Consider the following 18,060-nt stretch of genomic DNA (forward strand, 5'->3'; position numbering starts at 1 on the left):
GGATGTGAGGACATGTGATAGCATGGTGACAGCTTTGAGCCCTGGAAGGGGTATAGACTGTAGAAAGCTATGCTTGTAAGCATCTCGTGCAGTCTGGCCAGTTTCACCACGTATGTGGTTGCCACCATATGACCCAGAATTGTCAAGCCTTCATGCACTGTGGTAGTTGGAGATGCACGGGCCACAGCTATTAGGCCTTGTAGGGCCTCAAATCTGTGACTGGGTAGTGTAGCTGTGACTACAGTAGTTTTCAGGCGAGCGCCTATAAACTCTAGAGTTTGTGTAGGCTTGAGTGTAGATTTTTGGTAGTTTATGTGAAACCCGAGGTTGAATAGTAGAGAGAGAGTTATGCTAGCCATACACTGGGATTCCTGAAACAACGTGCCCTTTATGAGGCAGTTGTCGAGATATGGCAATATTCTTACTCACCAACAGTGGAGGTGTATAGTTACTACAGCCAGAGTTTTCGAAAAAGCTCTTGAAGCTGTCAAAAGGCTGAAAGGGTGGACCTGGTATTGATAATGTTGTTTGCCAACTATAAAGCATAAAAAGCATCTATGTGCCAGTCGGATCATGATGTGGAAATATGCATCCTGTAGGTCAAGAGCTGAAAGCCAATCCCCGTGATCCAACGAAGGTATAATTGTTGCTAGCGTCTCCATCCCTAACTTTCTGTACCTTACATACTTATTGAGATTTCTGAGATCTAAAATTGATCTCCAGCCACCATTTTTCTTTTGTGTTAGAAAATACTTTGAGTAGAGCCCCTTCCCTGGAAAGCCGCTGGCACTGGCTCTACCGCTTCTATTTAGGAGGTGTTAGACCTCCTGTTGAAGCAAGATCTTCCCGGGGGGAGAGGAGGAGGAGGGGAGAATCCTGGGAGAAGGAGGGTGCAGGAGACTCTGCCCCCACTGGCACCCTATTCCCTGCCCTCCCGGCACCCTGTTCCCTCTTCCCACTCCGCAGCCACAGAATTCTGTCCCCACTCCCCTGTCTCCAGCTACAGAATTCTGTCCCCACTGGAACCCTGCCCCTTGCCCTCCTGGCACCCTGTTCCCTCTTCTCTGCCCCCAGCTGCAGAACTCTGTCCCCACTGGCACCCTAACCACTCTCGAAGCACCCACTAGCACCCTTCCCCAGTACTATGTGCCCTGCTCCCACTAACACAGTTGGGGCCACATTAGTGAAGCTTGGGGGAGGGGAAGGGGTTTTTTTGCATCTCACTTGTGTGGCCCCAACTGACTTTTCTGTGGGTCAGTGACCCCTGACTCAAAACAGGTTCCCTGCCCTTCTCAGAAATAAAGACAATGCAGAAACTTTTTGTGTTTGACATAGTATTTTATTTAAAAATGAAGCCTGGCCAACAAACCCCCAATTGGGGCCAAGCCCCCATCTGGCCACAGCATCATAACACTCCTGCACTCCCTTTTCCCCCAGACCCTACATCTGAGCCTATCATACACTGGAACCCCCTGCCCTGAGCCCCTCACATACCCCAACCCAAATTCCTGAGCCCTCACATCCAGAAATCTGTGGCTTGCTTAGTACCCTAACCCTACATCTGACCCCAACACTACCTAGCCTGGAGCCTCCTCCTCGAGCCAACGTCACCTTATCCACCTCCTCCTGCATCCAGATTTCTTCCCAGAACTTGCACCTCTCACCCCTTCCCACACCCAAATCCCTTATTCCCACCCCAGAGCCTACACATCCTGTCAAGCCAGCGAGGGTATGGCTAGACTGCAGAAGTTTTTCAGGATTCCGGAGATATCCCAGAAAAACTTCTGCATCCAGGGATGCATTTGTTCTCTGCTTCTTTTAGTGGAAGAGCAAACATGATCTTTCGGTCATCCCTATATTCCTCTTTCCACGAGGAATAAGGGGACTTCCAAAAGAAGAGGTTTTTCTGACATTTGGTCCAGTCTAGACAGGCCAAATGCTGGAAAAACCTCTTCTACAGTGCCTGGGGGAAAAAAGCAGCAGTATAAGGGTTGGAGATAGCAAGTGAGAATAGAGAGGGGTGGGGCTTCAAGGAAGGGGCAGGGCGATAGACCTTGGCTTGTTCTGTCATTTAAAAAGTGATCTTGGGTGTAAAAAGGTTGGAGACCACTGCTCTACCTTCTGCAGCAGCTCCCTAGTTATGCCTGACACTTGGAGCCAGGAGGCTCTACACATGATGATGGCAGTTGCCATGGTGCAAGTGGCAGAGTCCACCACGTCCATTGCCAACTAAAGCAGTGCAGGCAACGGTGTGTCCCTCTTGAATAGTACTGTTGAGTTGTGGTCTTTTTTGCTCTGGAAGGTACTGGGAAAGCTCTTGTAACTTGGAGTAATTTGTGTAGTCATAGTCGGCAAGCACAGCGGAATAATTGGCCACTCTTCACTTAATGTTGCCAACCAGTACACTTTTCTACTCAGGATGTCCAGACATTTGTGATCCTTATACTGGGGAGTGGACCTCACGTTAGGTTTAGCAGCTTTATGTCAGATGGAGTCCACCACTAAGAAGTTTGGTGGTGGATATGAAAATAATAAATCTGTATCATTGGCAGGGATAAAATATTTATGGTCAGCCTTTTGTTCGTAGGTGTGATTGATGCTAGGATCTGCCAAATGTTATTGGCAGGATCCATAATAAGGAGAGCAATCCTGGAAGGGTGTAGGGTATGCAAGAGTCTGTACTGCTTTTCTTGCACCGCCTACAGATTGTGTTCCTGTGCTGGGTGAACCATCTTAAATAATTCTTGAAATTGTTTGGTGACATCTATGAGGGCTGGGGTGGTCGGGATGATGGCCTCATCAGGTGATAAGGAAGAGTGATGAGGTGGGGACTTCTCTCCTTCAGATAGGAAGTCCTCCTCCACTGAGCATACTGGGGAGTTTGGTGCCGTATCTCTGGATGTAGGCTGAGGAGAATATGGTGGTCCCCTGACTGGTGTAGAAAGAGCGATATGGTGGCTCCTATGGGAGAACCAACTATTCCAGGGATGCCATTGACCTGGGTAAGGAGGTGGCAGATAAGGCCAGTGTTAAGAGTACCAGTGAGGTGGTGGGGGAGTGTGAGATGGTTTTGTGGAGTGGGGCTCCTACGGTTGGTTCCGCTTAGTGGGGCTTGAGTGTTGGGAAGAAAAACAGCTGTGTTGACCACTTCCTGCCTCGCTATGGGATAGTGATGGAGCTGGTGACCAGGGTGACTGTATTGAGCACCTCGTTGATGCTGGTCAGGGTGGTGCTGAGGAAGCACTGACTCTCAATGGGGGAAGATGCTGAGTATGGTTGAGCATAGAGTTGTGGCCAGTGCCAACGGTGCTGAGGGTGGAATCAGAGTCAGTGCCCACGGTGGAGGCATCTCAGTGCAGGTTTCTGGGGTGCCATATTCAACACCGACTTATGATTTATTGTTGATGTGGTGGAAGGCGGTGCGCTCAGTGCTGCCAACTTCTGTTTGGGCTCAGAATGAGCTCTTTAGTGCGGCACCGAGGTTAGGTGGTGCCATGCCTGAAGTGCTGGACTTGTCACCCACACTCACCTTATATGAGCTCTGTGCTAGAGACAGCAATTTTACCAGAGAAACCCAGGTTTTCGCCTTTGCCTTATCGGATGAGGTAAAGGGACGACTTTTGTCCATACCTCTTGGTTTGTGCACATCTTTGGTGTGGGGTGGTGAGTCATCCCGTGAAGGTTGGAGACACTTTTCATATAGATAAGTCTTTTAGTGCAGTCTCAGTGAGCGCTCGCAGTCAGGTTGGAGCATTTCTGCATCATGTGCACCTCGCTAAGGCACTTTATGCAGAATGAATGGCCATCCGAAGCAGACATGGCCTCTCTGCACAAGTCACAGCACTTAAAGCCTAGGGAACAGGCATGTTGACCCCCCCCCCCCCCCCCCCCAAAAAAAAAGATGAAGAACTGTTTGTTTGTTTTTAACAGGGAAAAAGGTTTTGTTTTGGATTGGGGTTCCCCCTCCCCCCCCAAGGAATGGGATGGGAAGAGTTCAAAACCTCGGAAGTGAAGAACTGAGGAGATTTAACAGATTTTTTTGCCGTTTCAGATGAGGAAAACATGAGAGAGGAGCTCTGTCTACTGCTGAGAACAATAAAGGAGGAATTGAGGGGCCACACCACTCATGTGCCTAAAGGACACCAATGGCACAAGGAAGCACTACACTGCACGCATGGTGCAGCAGGACACTGCTAGAAACATCTCCAGTTGCCGGTGCGAGTATGCACCAACACCCAGAGTGGAACACCCACAGAGACATCATTTGAAGAACTTAAGTTTTCCTTAATACACATTTTGCTTCCTGATCATCTGTTAACAGAACGAGAACTAGGAGACTATCAACCTAGTTAATTACTGCCAATGACTTAACTATTCTCATCTTTTATCATGATGCAGATACTCACCTCTTGAATATTCATATATGCATCACCAAGGAGAAGAAAAGTATGACAGCTTGGCAGTTTGTCCACCAGATCTCTGAAAAGAAAAAAAAAAGACAACTGTGTTTAATTAAAGGGTTAATATTGGTACTTTAAAGAATATGTAAACAATGGTTACTCACTCTAAAGTAATCAGTTTTGAGATGAAGTCAGTGTGGATCCCACTATAGATATTCATGTACCTCCCATGAGTGACTTTGGAATCCACTGAACAGCAGTCTATCACTGCCACAACCTCCTTCAGTGTCCCCATAATTGGAAAACCATGACAGCCAAGGACTCTGAAAGCTGAGATGGAGGCTAGGACATGGGATTCACACTAACTACATCACCTACAAGAACAACAGTTCTGTAATGTAAGTTACCATTCTTTCTTCAAGTACATGTCAGTGTGAATCCCTCCATGAAGAGTTGTGTCTATACTACCACCTTTTAAGTTAAACTTTTATTTGTCAGCAGTATGAAAAAATATCCTCCTGACTGACATAAGTTCCACTAGCAAAAGTGCTGGTTTGGCCCGCACTGAGAGATTCTCCTGATGATAAAACTAACTCTGCTCATTGGGAGTGGTTAAATTACGCTAGCAGAAGAGCTCTCTTCTGCCAACAAAAAGAGTGGCTACACAGAGACCTTATAGCAGCAGAGCTGTGGCCTCTGTAAAGTCCGTAGTGTAAACCTAGCCTAGGTGAGTGCCAATCACTATCCTATTCAGGATGGGGGCATGACTAGCTCAGAATAAGTACATTTTTGCCCTTCACATAAAAGGGCTAATTAAAGAATGTACAGGTGCAACCTCAGGATATTAGAATTTAGACATTCACAGCTCTATACAATGCTTAAAAACAAAAACAAAAAACAAGAGAGATTTACTTGACATCCATAAGCCAATAACTTGCTTGTGGCAGTTGTGATAGTACAGTGATTGCTGGAGTATCACAGAAGATTAGAAATAAACCATGATTTCCGGAAGACTCAAATGAAAATTTTTGAATAAATATATTTATGATCCTTGCTATCTGTGACTTAAAAAAACCCAGTTCAAATAATTTACTGTTAATTTTCAAAAATGAACTTTTAGTATTTGCTCCTTTTCTGTCTATGTATGATGTCGCAAAAATTATTACACATGATCTTAGCCAAAACAGTATTGGAGGAATTTAAATATTAAAATAGCTTTATCTTGCAGATTAAAATTTTAAGAACTATACACTTTCCTTAATACTCAGAACTATTTATGTTTCCTCTTTCAGACATCCTGAGTCTATTTTAAAAAATTACTGCCGATCTATCAAGTGTTTATCCAGTTGTTGTTTATTCTGAAAAGTAGTCTCAGGTAAATGATACTTTGCATTGTTACTTTAATGGATTATACTATGTAGATGAATTTAATAATTTAATCAATTTCGGAAGAGGAATACAAGGGCTGCACAAAATATTAATATTTCACACAGAGAAAGGTTATGGTATATACCACAGATTTTTTTTTACCTATAACAGGTTGCATATAATTTTTTCTCTTTTCTGTATTGAAGATAAATGTCTGCCATTTTTATTTTGGCTTGTACAAAGTAAGGCTGTTCAGATGTAATATTCCTGAGCATGGTTAAGGCTTGTTCAATATCTCCTTGTGCAAGAGCCAGGTCTGCATTAGCAATCACAACTCGTAATTCTTCAGGGGTGCCAGCAAATTCATTGATGGCATCTTGTAGTACTTTAGCAGCTTCATGCTGTAAAACAGAATGATTTTTTCTCTTGACCTCGAGAATGCACCTATATCACAAATAAATGGATGACTACCATTTATAAAACAAAATATGTGCAATTTACTTTAAAATGTTTAAAAAAGGGAAATGTAGACTTACTTGTGATTAGCTGAAAGCTACACAAGGTGAACAAAAGTAGCAGAAAACAGTAGCAAACATCACCGTTGCACTTATAAGAATATACTACAGCATGTAGTGCTATGAAACATACATTCAAATAAAACGTAATTGCAGGATGCAGCTAATATTGAAGATCCAGCTACACTGAGTAAACATATTAGCCAGTGTCTCTGTGACAAAGTGGGGGATTGTCTTTATATTTTGTATTAATGCTCTGTGTGCCATAGTTTCCCCTATGTGCTATTTGTTTAATGAGGTGATGAGGCCCAAGTGCAATCTCTCCTAGTAGCCTGGATGATTTGTAATTTAGCAACTGATGGCCCAAATGCCCTCCCCAGCTTGGAAGCCAGCTGATTTTGGCCAGCAGGAGTACCAAGAGCCGAAGAGAGAGAGACCAGGTAAACATTTTTGCCTGGGGAAGAAGATAAAGGATGAAGGTAGGGTGCTGGAGGAGAGAGAGTGTGGGGCTGCAGAAAGGAGTAGTCACTTCTGGATGAGACCCAGAGACGTCTGAGCTAGATGCTGGACAGTCCCAGATGGACTCTTGCTGAGACTTTCTAGGCTTGAAGACCCTGAGAACCTTCTGTTCTGTGTTCCAAACATACAATAAATCTTTCTGTTTTTACACTAGCTGAGAGTCACTGGAGTTGAGCAATTGGTGTTGCACTGCTCCCTCTGGGTGTGAAGGCCCCTCACTGGGGCTATTGGACTCACTGTGGTAGAGTTGTCCATTGGATGGTTCAGGGTGGTCATGCCGGGCCCTGTTCTTTGGGGAGCACTGTGCTTCAGGGGGATTCTCAGCCTAGGTGGCTGCGAGTAAGTGGCACCTGCTCAGCCAGCTCCCAGGATTGTTCAGGAGAGGAGAGCTTGGGAGTTTTGGGGAAGGGGCGAAGTGAGGGTGGAGCAGGGGCAGGAAGAGGTAGGGCCTGGGGAAGAAGCAGCAGGTTGTCCTGGGCTCTGCACCATGCTTGGGTCAGCCTTGCACTGAGGGGAATTCATAGAGAGACACAGGCATGTTGAAGGTTCTGATGTATGGTTCCAGGAGGCAATGGAGTCTAGGGGTTACCCCCTGTGGTGTGACCCTAAGGAGGGCTGTCACACTGAAGGATGTTCCTCCCCCAGCCCATACAGAGACAAGAAAATACTAATCTCGTGATTCCATGACAGCCTCATACAACTACAAATAGCACAATGGTTAATCATAGCATTTAAGTGATCACAGATGGGCTATGAAGTTAACTCCTCACTAGATAGGCATTGCATCCTGCTTGAATCTCAGAACAGTGCATCTGCATATGTTAAAAAAACCTCTCAGATCTGAAAATAGCAAAGAATTTGTATTTGTCTCTGAACAGCCAGAGAACCAAACTCAAAACAAACCTTGAAATTTAGATATTGCTATGTCCATGGAATTGTCTTCTAAAGTGAAGACTTCCTGTAATGTACCGTAAGGGTTTGTTATGGACTTAATCAGAGGTAAACACCTTCATAAATGGAATAACTGAGGTCTGTATTGCTCTTCAAATGTACACGCATTTTATTAAACTGCTCATTGTCATACCTGTTCTCCATTCAAATGATGAGCATCTACCAATTCCAGAAAGACAGATACACGAATACTTGCATCAATTTCATTTCTTTTTGCTTTTGCTTTTGAGAAAGCCCCAGATCTTCTCATTCCAGGCAAACTCATTGCCATCTGCAAGGTTTTAATAGCTTCTGATATTTCTCCCATCTTCTTTTGGGTCTGGGCTTTAATTAAGTGATACAAAGGATGTTCTCTCACCTGAAATTAATAATTAATAATTAACAAATATTTCTTAATTTGTCTAAAATATATTTAGAGAAAGGTATAATAAAGGCTAATAATCCATGTTACAACATTTGCTAGACACATGTATATTATTTCCCATTAGTAAAACTGTCTTCAAAGAATGTGCCAGACAATTTTTTTTTAAATAAAACCTCACAAACCATACAAAGGAACTAATCTCATGAGTCAGAACCTTGATCTTGAGATGAAAAGGCATACTCTAGACCATTACTTATAATGAACTTGCTTGTTACAGATGTTTTCTGAGCATCTCCCCTACTAAGCCATACACAAATGCACATGCTTCAGTAAGTTGGTATGATAGTTTAAAGAAAATGAGTGGAACATTCCATGACATACATAACTTGGCAATTAACTTATACACATAAACCCACTATGGCAATCATCCACTCCACCTGCTTGAATTAGTCTGTTTTTATATTAAGGGGAAGTGATGGAAAGTGTAAATTTCAAGCACATCAGTAGGTTTTGGTTTTTTTCCATTTAGCTACCCTACACACATCAATGTTTGGTGAACAGAAGGTAGGCTGAGGATAATTTTAGAAAGGAAATAAAAACCAATTTGTCTCATCAGCCCTCCTGCAAAGTCCTAACTAGATACTCATTCAGAATTCATTCTTGCAAACTGCTGAGCCCAGCAGCGAGGCCTGCCCAGCAAAGCACTTAACTCTAAATTTGTGAGTAATCCAGTGACTTCAATGGACCAGAGATCTCAGCACCTTGCAGTGTCAAGCCTTCAATCAACCACAATAGGTGAGTGGGGAAGGCCATTGCAGAGCTACCACTGTTTAGAGTGCTAGGTTTGCTGATCAGGATAACAAGCAAAATACTGACAGTAACAATTGTTCTCAGATTTATTGAAAGGCAGTACAACTTTGGGCCATCCTTCTTAGATTCTTTCATAACTTTATTGCAGGATGTATCTGGTAACACAGATCCTCTTTAGATAGTACTAGTAGATGTACTCAGTGTTGCTCAGGTCGTTAACTGTAGTAATGTTTCTTTTTTGGAGTTTTTTTGGAAATTAAAAGGAAAATGTATATGCTGTATTTAAATGATTGTATGGAGTATGGTGTTAGGTTTGGGAGGGGAGGGGTGCCTCTGGCCAGGAGTTTGGGCCGGGGGCAAAAGGTGCAGAAGCTAGAGGATCAGGAGGCAAGGAGGGTTGAGGGCAGGAAGTGGAAAGCGTGGGGGGACTGAGGGCAGCGAGGGAGCAGGTAAGAGTAGGAAGCTCAGGGTGAGGAGGTGAGAGGTGTTCGGGGGCTTGCTGGGGCTACCTGCAGCAGTAAAGGGCAGTGCTGCTCCGGCAGCGGTGAGGGAGGCACAGCTCTGGTGATGGCATCTCCCTGAAGTGTCCAGGGACATGCTGCCTGACTGGAGACTCCTCCTGGTGAGGGGTGGGGAGGTGTGCCAGGGGCTCTGCTGCCCAGACCTGGCCCCACAGCTCCTCCTGGGACAGGGCTGAAATGCCAAGTGCCTCTGCCAAGGACCAGGGGGAGGGTTTTGGTCCAGGGGAGACACTTACCCATGGCCAGTAATACAGAGAGCCCTACTCCAGCTGGCCACTCTTTCTGGTCCAGCAACCCCCCTGTGGTCACTCTGTAGTATAACAGTCTCCCATGCCTGCTGCCCCCAGTAGTCATTGCAGAGCATAACTGTCCTGGCTCTCAGATTCCTCCCTTTCAGTGTTATGGGAAACAATCCCATTCCAGGGACTTCCCCTTTTCTTGGCACAACCAAACTCTGATCTTGCTTTAAGTTAGGATAAGAGGAAGCTGTATACCAAATTTGGGGGTCCTAGCCCTTATCGTTTAGGAGGAGTTCTTGAACAAACGGACTCACTGACAGATTGACAGACAGATGTACAAACTCTCTAAAACTTAGACAGACAGACGTCCTTATACACTGTTATACTTAGTTCTGTCAACCATTCTTGAGAGAGAGAGAGAGAGAGAGAGAGAGATTAGAAGGGGGGGAGCTGTTTCTTTCTCCTGTACTCCAATTCTGATACCTTGCGGTGAGTTAATAGGCAAATGTGGAGCTCTGACTTCATCACAGTCCAAATTTGCCTTACAATTAAAATTATTCATAAGACAAATAATTTCAGATATCAATCTTGCAGTGAAAAGATAACTAAGTATTATAATCATGCATCTTGCTGTGCAAGATTTAGAAGAAGTCTTGCAAAACTGATTGAATAAAAGAGTTTAATTCCTTTGATCAAACTCACCTCAAAATTGTAGCTCAGACAGAGTTCCAGGGATTGAGAACAGAGCTTAAAATTGTTTTGGGACAAATGAACCTGAGCCATAAGTAAATGAGCATCTGGATAAGAAGGATTCTGGTCAAGACAATGCTGTAGGATGCTGCGGGATGCCTCAATATCACCTAATGATTTAAACAAAATAGAAACAAAATAAAAAAAAAAAAAAAAGAGAGAGAGAGAGAAAACCAAAGCCCAGTGTTGAAGATAAGTCTCTTTTACTTAGGCATGATCTGCACTGAAAAATTCAAAGCACTCAGCAATGCAGTTAAAACAAGTTAACTCCCAGGCTATGTCTACACTGGCATGAATTTCCGAAAATGCTTTTAACGGAAAAGTTTTCCGTTAAAAGCATTTTCGGAAAAGTGCGTCTAGATTGGCAGGATGCTTTTCCGCAAAAGCACTTTTTGCAGAAAAGCATCCGTGGCCAATCTAGACGCGGTTTTCTGCAAAAAAAGCCCCGATCGCCTTTTTCCACGATCGGGGCTTTTTTGCAGAAACCAAAACTATGCTGTCTACACTGGCCCTTTTGCACAAAAGTCGTTCGGAAAAAGACTTTTGCCCGAACAGGAACAGCATAGTTTTTCCGGAAAAGCACTGATGATTTTACATGAGATCGTCAGTGCTTTTCCGGAAATTCAAGCAGCCAGTGTAGACAGCTGGCAAGTTTCTCCGCAAAAGCAGATGATTTTGCGGAAAAACTTGCCAGTCTAAACACAGCCCCAATGTACACATCCTTCGCCAGAAGGGGGATTATCTATATGGAACCCCAATTAGTGCCATAGCATTTCAAATGTAGACAATCCGTTAGCTTCAGATGGGTAGCCATGTTAGTTTGCAACTGTAAAACAACAAGTAATCCTGTGGCATCTTAGAGACTAACAAATTTATTACATCATGAGCTTTCCTGGGTAAAACTCACTTCATTAGATGTATTTAACAGGTTGTTAATGACCTCAAATAGCTGCTACTAAATACTTTTAATTGCTGCCATTGTGTGCATAGACAGAAATTGTTTCATTATCCCCAGTGCCTGAGCCATCCACTCCCTACTTCTATTTTGAAAGATTCTTCTTACAGAAAAATAAAATAAAACAATGCTACATTTCTATTTTTTCAGAAGTGCATTTTAATAGAATACTCAGGTAACAAAGCAAAAAAAGAAATAATTCTAGTACCGTGTTCTCAAAAAAAGAGCAGACACTATAAGAAATCAGCTAATATTTTAATTATATAGTACTTTAAAATACAGTAAAACTCCAATAGTCCGGCATCTGATGGTCCGGCACTCCTGATGGTCCGGCACCATCAGGAACCCGGAAGTGCTCCGGGCAGCCGGACCATTGGAGCTGCTCTGCCCCCAGCTTCTCCGATTCAGCCGCTGCTAAAACTGACCAGCGCTGAATCCGGGAAGCAGGGGGCAGAACAGCTGGAGTGCTGCCGGGTAGGTCCAGTAGCGCTGCCCCTTGGGGCTGCGGGACCAACCCAGCAGCACCCCAGCTGTCCCGGATTCAGCCGTTGCTGAAATTGACCAGCGGCTGACTCCAGGAAGCCAGAGACAAGAGCTGCTCTGCCCCAGCTTCCTGGAATCAGCCGCTGGTCAGTTTCAGCAGCAGCTGACTTGGGTACACCTGGGACAGAGCCGGACTATCAGAAGGGAGGGCTAGGAGGGGGTCTGGGGTAGCATCCCCCCACCCCACCCCAGACCCCTCATAGCCCCCCCTTCTGATAGTCTGGCATATCCGATAATCCAGCACCCCCCCGGGTCCTAAAGGTGCCGGATTATCGGAAGTTTACTGTATATATATTTTCTCCTTTACAATTTATTTAGTACAAAAATATTTATATTTTTGCAGCCACATACATATATTACCTGATAAATATTTCACCTTTCCAATTAAAAAGACAGCATGTTGAAGACCTGGTACAGTTTTTACTACAGTTTCAAGAACTGAGGCACAGTGTTTTAGCAGTGGTGACGGGGGTTGTCCTGAATTTGCAGGCTAGAAATAAGAACAGATTGACTGAAACATTCATTTTAAGAACATGAACTAGCAAAAACAAAGCACTACTAATGTTACTGAGAAAAGATCCAAAAATAGAAAAGCATGAGACACCATGAAGAAAAGTGAAATGTATATTAAAAATAAAAGGTCAAATTTTATGCACATTTATACCAGTGTAAATACAAAGAAATGTTACTAATTTCTGTGGGACTTGACCAGAGGAAGACTTGCATATATGAAACCAGAATTTCTGTCTGGCTATACACAAACCATTCCATTAAACTCTGGCCAGATGATCCCCAAAGTACAGCAAAAATTTGGCTTCCAGGGAATCAAAGCAGGTACACAGAGGGGAAAAGAAAGGTAAGCAGGGGGCCTGAGTGAAAAGGATCTCTGCTGTGTTCTTCTCTCACTCCTTGGGAGCCCAGGGACCCTACAACGCAGCACCTCCAGGTTGTTGGGACTCTGCAGCACACTAAGGCTACGTCTAGACTGCAGCGCTATTTCAGGATCCTGGAAGTAACCTGAAATAGCTATTCTGTATCTTTTGAGCATGCCCATTATTTCAAAATCTATTTTGAAATAATGGGCGTGCTATTTCGACTACCCTGTAATCCTCGTTCCACGAGGGTTAAGAGACATTTCGAAATAGCACTTTATTTTGAAATTACCTCAAAATAAGTTATGCAATATTCGTAGTGCAAATTATATAGCTTATTTTGAGGTAAAGGTGCAGTGAAGCACCACTGCTCTTTCCAGGGCATGATCTTCTGTGGACCTAGAATAGTTAGAGTAGGAAAATCCACATTAAACGTAATGTTAGAAGCAGCCTTAATTTCCCTTCACAATTTCAACTTCCTCTACACCTTCTAGTTCCCAAAGACAACTGTAATGTGCATCTCAGGAAAGATTTCCCTCAGGATATTTGATGTGATATAAAAGGGTTGCCCTATAATCAAAATGGAAGGTCCCAAAATCTACCCATTTGGATTATACAAGCTGCATTTTATCTTCCTCACTAAGGTCATAAACTCTTCCTTGTGGAAAGGAAGATATAGCTCTTCTTGCAGTTTTGGCACTTTCTCTTCCTATAGATTCTTCTATGAGAAAAGACACCTGACCATTAGTTTCCATCCTCCTCCAATTCTTTCAGAGAGCTCAGAAAGCAAATGTTATTGATAGAATTGCCTTTCTGGACAACTCCTCCCATCAGCAGAAGTCTCAGAAATAACTAATTAAAAAAAACACTTTAATTTCAAATATAGTTCACTTGGTGGCAATGGCTTTTTTGTCTTTTCCATTTTCCAGTTCCCCAAGTTCAATAAGCTATGTGCCTTTCCAAGAAAAAATTCAAACTATTTTTTTCAGATGAGATGCTACTTAAAAACAGATTTAAATTTCTTATGTGTGCTATTTTCTTTACTCTGCAATCTTGTAAGATGCTGCTGCCATTGTTATAGGTGGCACCTTAATCAGGCCTCTCTGGTCCAGCAACATCTGTACTCCCAAAGGATCATGGATGTTCTTGGACGAAAGAGTCCTGGGGCAGAAGAGCCGGCCTAGGGAATATTAGCAGGCAGCCCATTTAGGAAGGAGGAGCCGGTGGTAGGAAGGAGTGGAGGGCTAAGGGGCCGTGGCAGGGGATCTTCCTGGTCTGGTAAATTCCCTTCTTTGGGACAGTTAGGTCCCAAGGATGCTGGGGCAGGGAGAGCCAACCTGTATTTTTCTTTTTGGACTTTAAACTGTCATCTCTCTGCAATTTTTGCCACAATAGTTGAGGCATTCACACTACCATGGAACTTCAGTGTCTGCTCTTGAGATACCAGAACACATAACAAATAATCTTAAGAGAGCACAGTCACCATATGCTAAAAGTCTGTGGAAATGCATAGTCTCAGAGCTAATTCCCAATAATTACTTGTTAAAGATCTTTTCTCTGTAACAACCTTGAAAGAGGGTTCCCCTCCTCCTCTCATTTGTTCTCTTTTTTACTGATAGTACTTGGATACAATATCTTAACAGCCCTTTTCTTAGTACTCTGAAGACAATTTATGAATCTCAAATTTTTCCTGTTGTTAAGATCAACATATATATGACAGGATGTCATCTTCAACCATACAAAATAAATGCACAATCAGGATAAATCAAATTCAAAATAACATTTTGTTTGAGGTTAAAGAGTAAAAATACCATTACACACATTGATATCTGCATGTTAGCAGAAGACAAATGAGCAATGAATGCATGTATGTGGGAAAACATCCAGAGCAGACAAACTACATGTGTGTGAGAAGTCTGGAATGACCATGATTGACATCTAGCGGTCACATTAAGCTATTAAGTGATAGAAATGTAGCCGTGTTAGTCTGGTGTAGCTGAAACAAAAAACAGGACTATGTAGCACTTTAAAGACTAACAAGATGGTTTGTTAGTCTTTAAAGTGCTACATAGTCCTGTTTTTTGTTTAAGCTATTAAGGGAATTCCACTCTATTATATTATCCAGATGAAACAACAGATCAAGTAATTGTATATAGAGATATATGCACAGCACCTTGCACTTAAACTAAAGCACTCCTCAAATATAAATGTTTACATTTTGTATAAAAAAACAAGATGCAGATTGGCAGCTAGTCCAGCATAAATCCACTAAATATTTCAAACACATTTTTGCTTCATGTGATAAATAAATATTAGGACTGCAAAGTTCTCGGATGCAATTAGCTAAAAAAAAGAATCAATTAAAAATCATGATTAACTGCAGTTTTAATTGCACTATTAATAGAATACCAATTGAAATTTAATTTTTTAATGTTTTTCTACATTTTCAAATATATGTAATTGTACAGTGCTCACTTTATATTTATTTGCCCTGTAAAAATAAAATATTTTCACCTCATACAATAGTGCAGTGCAGTGGCCTTTCACCTTTTTAACCACAAGATCACTTTTTCAATTTATGTGCAATGTAAGATCTACCTCAAACCCAAATACCCTTGCTCCACTTCCTTCTTGCCTCTTCTCTGAGGCCCTGCCTCTGTTCCACCCTTTCTCTGAGGCTTCTCCCTGCTCACTCTATCCCCATCCTCACTCACTTTCACTAGGCAGGAGTAGGGATATGGGGTGCAGGCTCCGATCTTGGGCCGAGGAATTTGGTGTGGGAGGGGCTCCAGGCTTAGCGCAGGGTGGGGGACTGTGTGCAGGAAAGGTTACAGGGTACAAGCTCTGGAAGAAGTTTGGGTGCAGGGGGACTCACGTCTGGGGCAGGAGGTAGGGTGTAGGAGGAAGCTCAGGGCTGGGACAGGGGGTCAGGAAGCAGGCTCTAACTGGGTACCCTTTACCTGAGACAGCTTCCAGATGCTGGAGCAGTGGAGTTATGGCAGGCTTACTCCTGCCCTTGCATTACTCCTGAAACCAGCTGGTGTATACAGCAATAGCGTCATGTGCTGCCCCACATCCACAGGCACTAAGCCCATAGCTTCTACTGGCCATGATTTCCTGTTACTGATCAATGGGAGCTGCAGGGGTGGTGTCTGCATGCAAGAACAGCATATGGAGCCCCCCTGCTCTGCCTCTCTCAGGGGCTACAGGGACATGCCAGCCACTTCCAGGAGCAGCAATTACCATAGGGATAATTACTCCAGCCACAAATAATTACATTTAAGCATAAGAGAGAAATGAAAATGATGAAATGCACAGACCAGTCAAAAACCAAAAATAACACACTTTGCAAGCAGTAACAGAAGTAACAACCACCCCCCACGTATGTGCTGGGTTGTGAAATGCGAGTGAAGGACAATGTGTGTGAGAGAATGACAGACACACACTGTGTGAAAGCGACAGAGATTTGCATTGCCAAACTTCCTTCATTCCCTTCTCTCTGTGTGGAGAAAGGGTACAGAGTAGGGGGAGGAGGGAAACCCTAACATCAGCGCCCCTCCTTCTCCCTTTCACAGCCTGCACAGCAAGCAGGAGGCTCCCAGGGGGGCATCTTCAAGGCAGAGGGCAGGAGCAGTATGACAGTGGATGGAGGGGCAACTGAAATGCCAGCGCTTGATAGCTTCCTGGTCAAACCAGTCAGGATCACCTGTCAGAGGCTCCAAGATCTACCAATAGATTCCAATCTACTGGTTGGTGACCACTGCTGTTATGCAATCTCGTCATCATAAAAGAGAATCTTACAAATGTAGATTTTATTGCAAAACTGTACTCAAAAAGAAAACAATTGTAAATCTTTAAAGCCTTCTAGTCCACTCATTCCTACTTCTTCTTCAATCACTAAGACAAACAAGGTTGTTTACATTTATGAGAGACAATACTGCCCACTTCTTATTTACAATATCACCAGAGACTAGAAAAAGGCATTCACATGATACGTTTTTAGCCAGTATTGCAAGATATATATACTTGTCAGATATGCAAAACATTCACATGCTGCTTCATGCTTTGGCCACCGTTGCAGAAGATAGGCTTTCATGCTGATGAAATATGCTAAAAAAAAAAAAAATGCGTTACTTACATTTGTCATTGAATTCCTTCGGGTAGAACTGTATGCCTCCTGCTCTGTTTTGCCCACATTCTGCCATATGTTTCATGCTATAGGGCTACGTCTACATTGGCCCCTTCTCCGGAAGAGGCATGTTAATTTCCAACTTCAGAATAGGGAAATCCGCGGGAGATTTAAATATCCCCCGCGGGATTTAAATAAACATGGCCGCCGCTTTTTTTCCGGCTTGGGGAAAAGCCGGAAAAAAGCGTCTAGACTGGCGCAATCCTCCGGAATAAAGCCCTTTTCCGGAGGATCTCTTATTCCTACTTCGAGGTAGGAATAAGAGATCCTCCGGAAAAGGGCTTTATTCCGGAGGATCGCGCCAGTCTAGATGCTTTTTTCCGGCTTTTCCCCAAGCCGGAAAAAAAGCGGCGGCCATGTTTATTTAAATCCCGCGGGGGATATTTAAATCCCCCGCGGATTTCCCTATTCTGAAGTTGGAAATTAACATGCCTCTTCCGGAGAAGGGGCCAATGTAGACGTAGCCTAGTAGTCTTGGTTGATGAACTAGCACACGTTCATTTAAGAACACATTCACTGCAGAATTGACAAAATGCAAAGGAGGTAACAATGTGAGATAATTAAAAATACCTGCAGCACTCAACCCAAGGTTTAAGAATCTGAAGTGCCTTCAACAATCTGAGACAGATGAAGTACAGAGCATGCTTTCAGAAGTATTAAAAGAGCAACACTCCAATGCGGACATGACAGAACCCAAACCACCAAAAATAAAGTCAACTTTCTTCTGTCCTGCTAGTGGTATCGGACTTGGATAACAAAAATGAACATTTATTGGTCCATGCTGCTTTTGATCGTTATCAACCACCACCCATAATCCGCCTATCCACATATCTTCTGGAACAGTGGTTGAAGCATGAAGTGCCATATGAATCTCCAGTACATCTGGCACAAATATCTTGTGATTCTCCCTATAAAAGTGGCAGACAAACACCAGTTCTTATTTTCAGGTGACATTGGAAAGAAAAAGCAAGCAGCATTATCTTATGCAACTGTAAACAAACTTGTTTTCAAGCAACTGGCTGAATTAGTAGGACTGAATGGACATGTAGGCACTAAAGTGTTAC

The 18,060-nt window shown here is 43.3% G+C and overlaps 1 protein-coding gene across 5 annotated transcripts in view; it reads right to left on the reverse strand.

Annotated features, from left to right (window-relative positions):
- Nucleotides 1-18,060, reverse strand: part of TTC21B (tetratricopeptide repeat domain 21B) — a 126,936-nt gene that overhangs the window by 69,791 nt on the left and 39,085 nt on the right. For all 5 annotated transcript variants that reach the window (XM_006124791.4, XM_006124789.4, XM_006124790.4 and 2 more), the window contains 5 exons: nucleotides 12,296-12,425; nucleotides 10,390-10,547; nucleotides 7,887-8,111; nucleotides 5,931-6,169; nucleotides 4,407-4,479 (listed from right to left, as the gene is read on the reverse strand). In XM_006124791.4, the coding sequence (XP_006124853.2) occupies nucleotides 4,407-4,479; nucleotides 5,931-6,169; nucleotides 7,887-8,111; nucleotides 10,390-10,547; nucleotides 12,296-12,425 (825 nt within the window). The remainder of the gene's footprint in view (nucleotides 1-4,406; nucleotides 4,480-5,930; nucleotides 6,170-7,886; nucleotides 8,112-10,389; nucleotides 10,548-12,295; nucleotides 12,426-18,060) is intronic.

The sequence above is a fragment of the Pelodiscus sinensis genome, chromosome 7 (genome assembly GCF_049634645.1).
Source record: "Pelodiscus sinensis isolate JC-2024 chromosome 7, ASM4963464v1, whole genome shotgun sequence".
Classification (NCBI taxonomy): Eukaryota; Metazoa; Chordata; order Testudines; family Trionychidae; genus Pelodiscus; species Pelodiscus sinensis.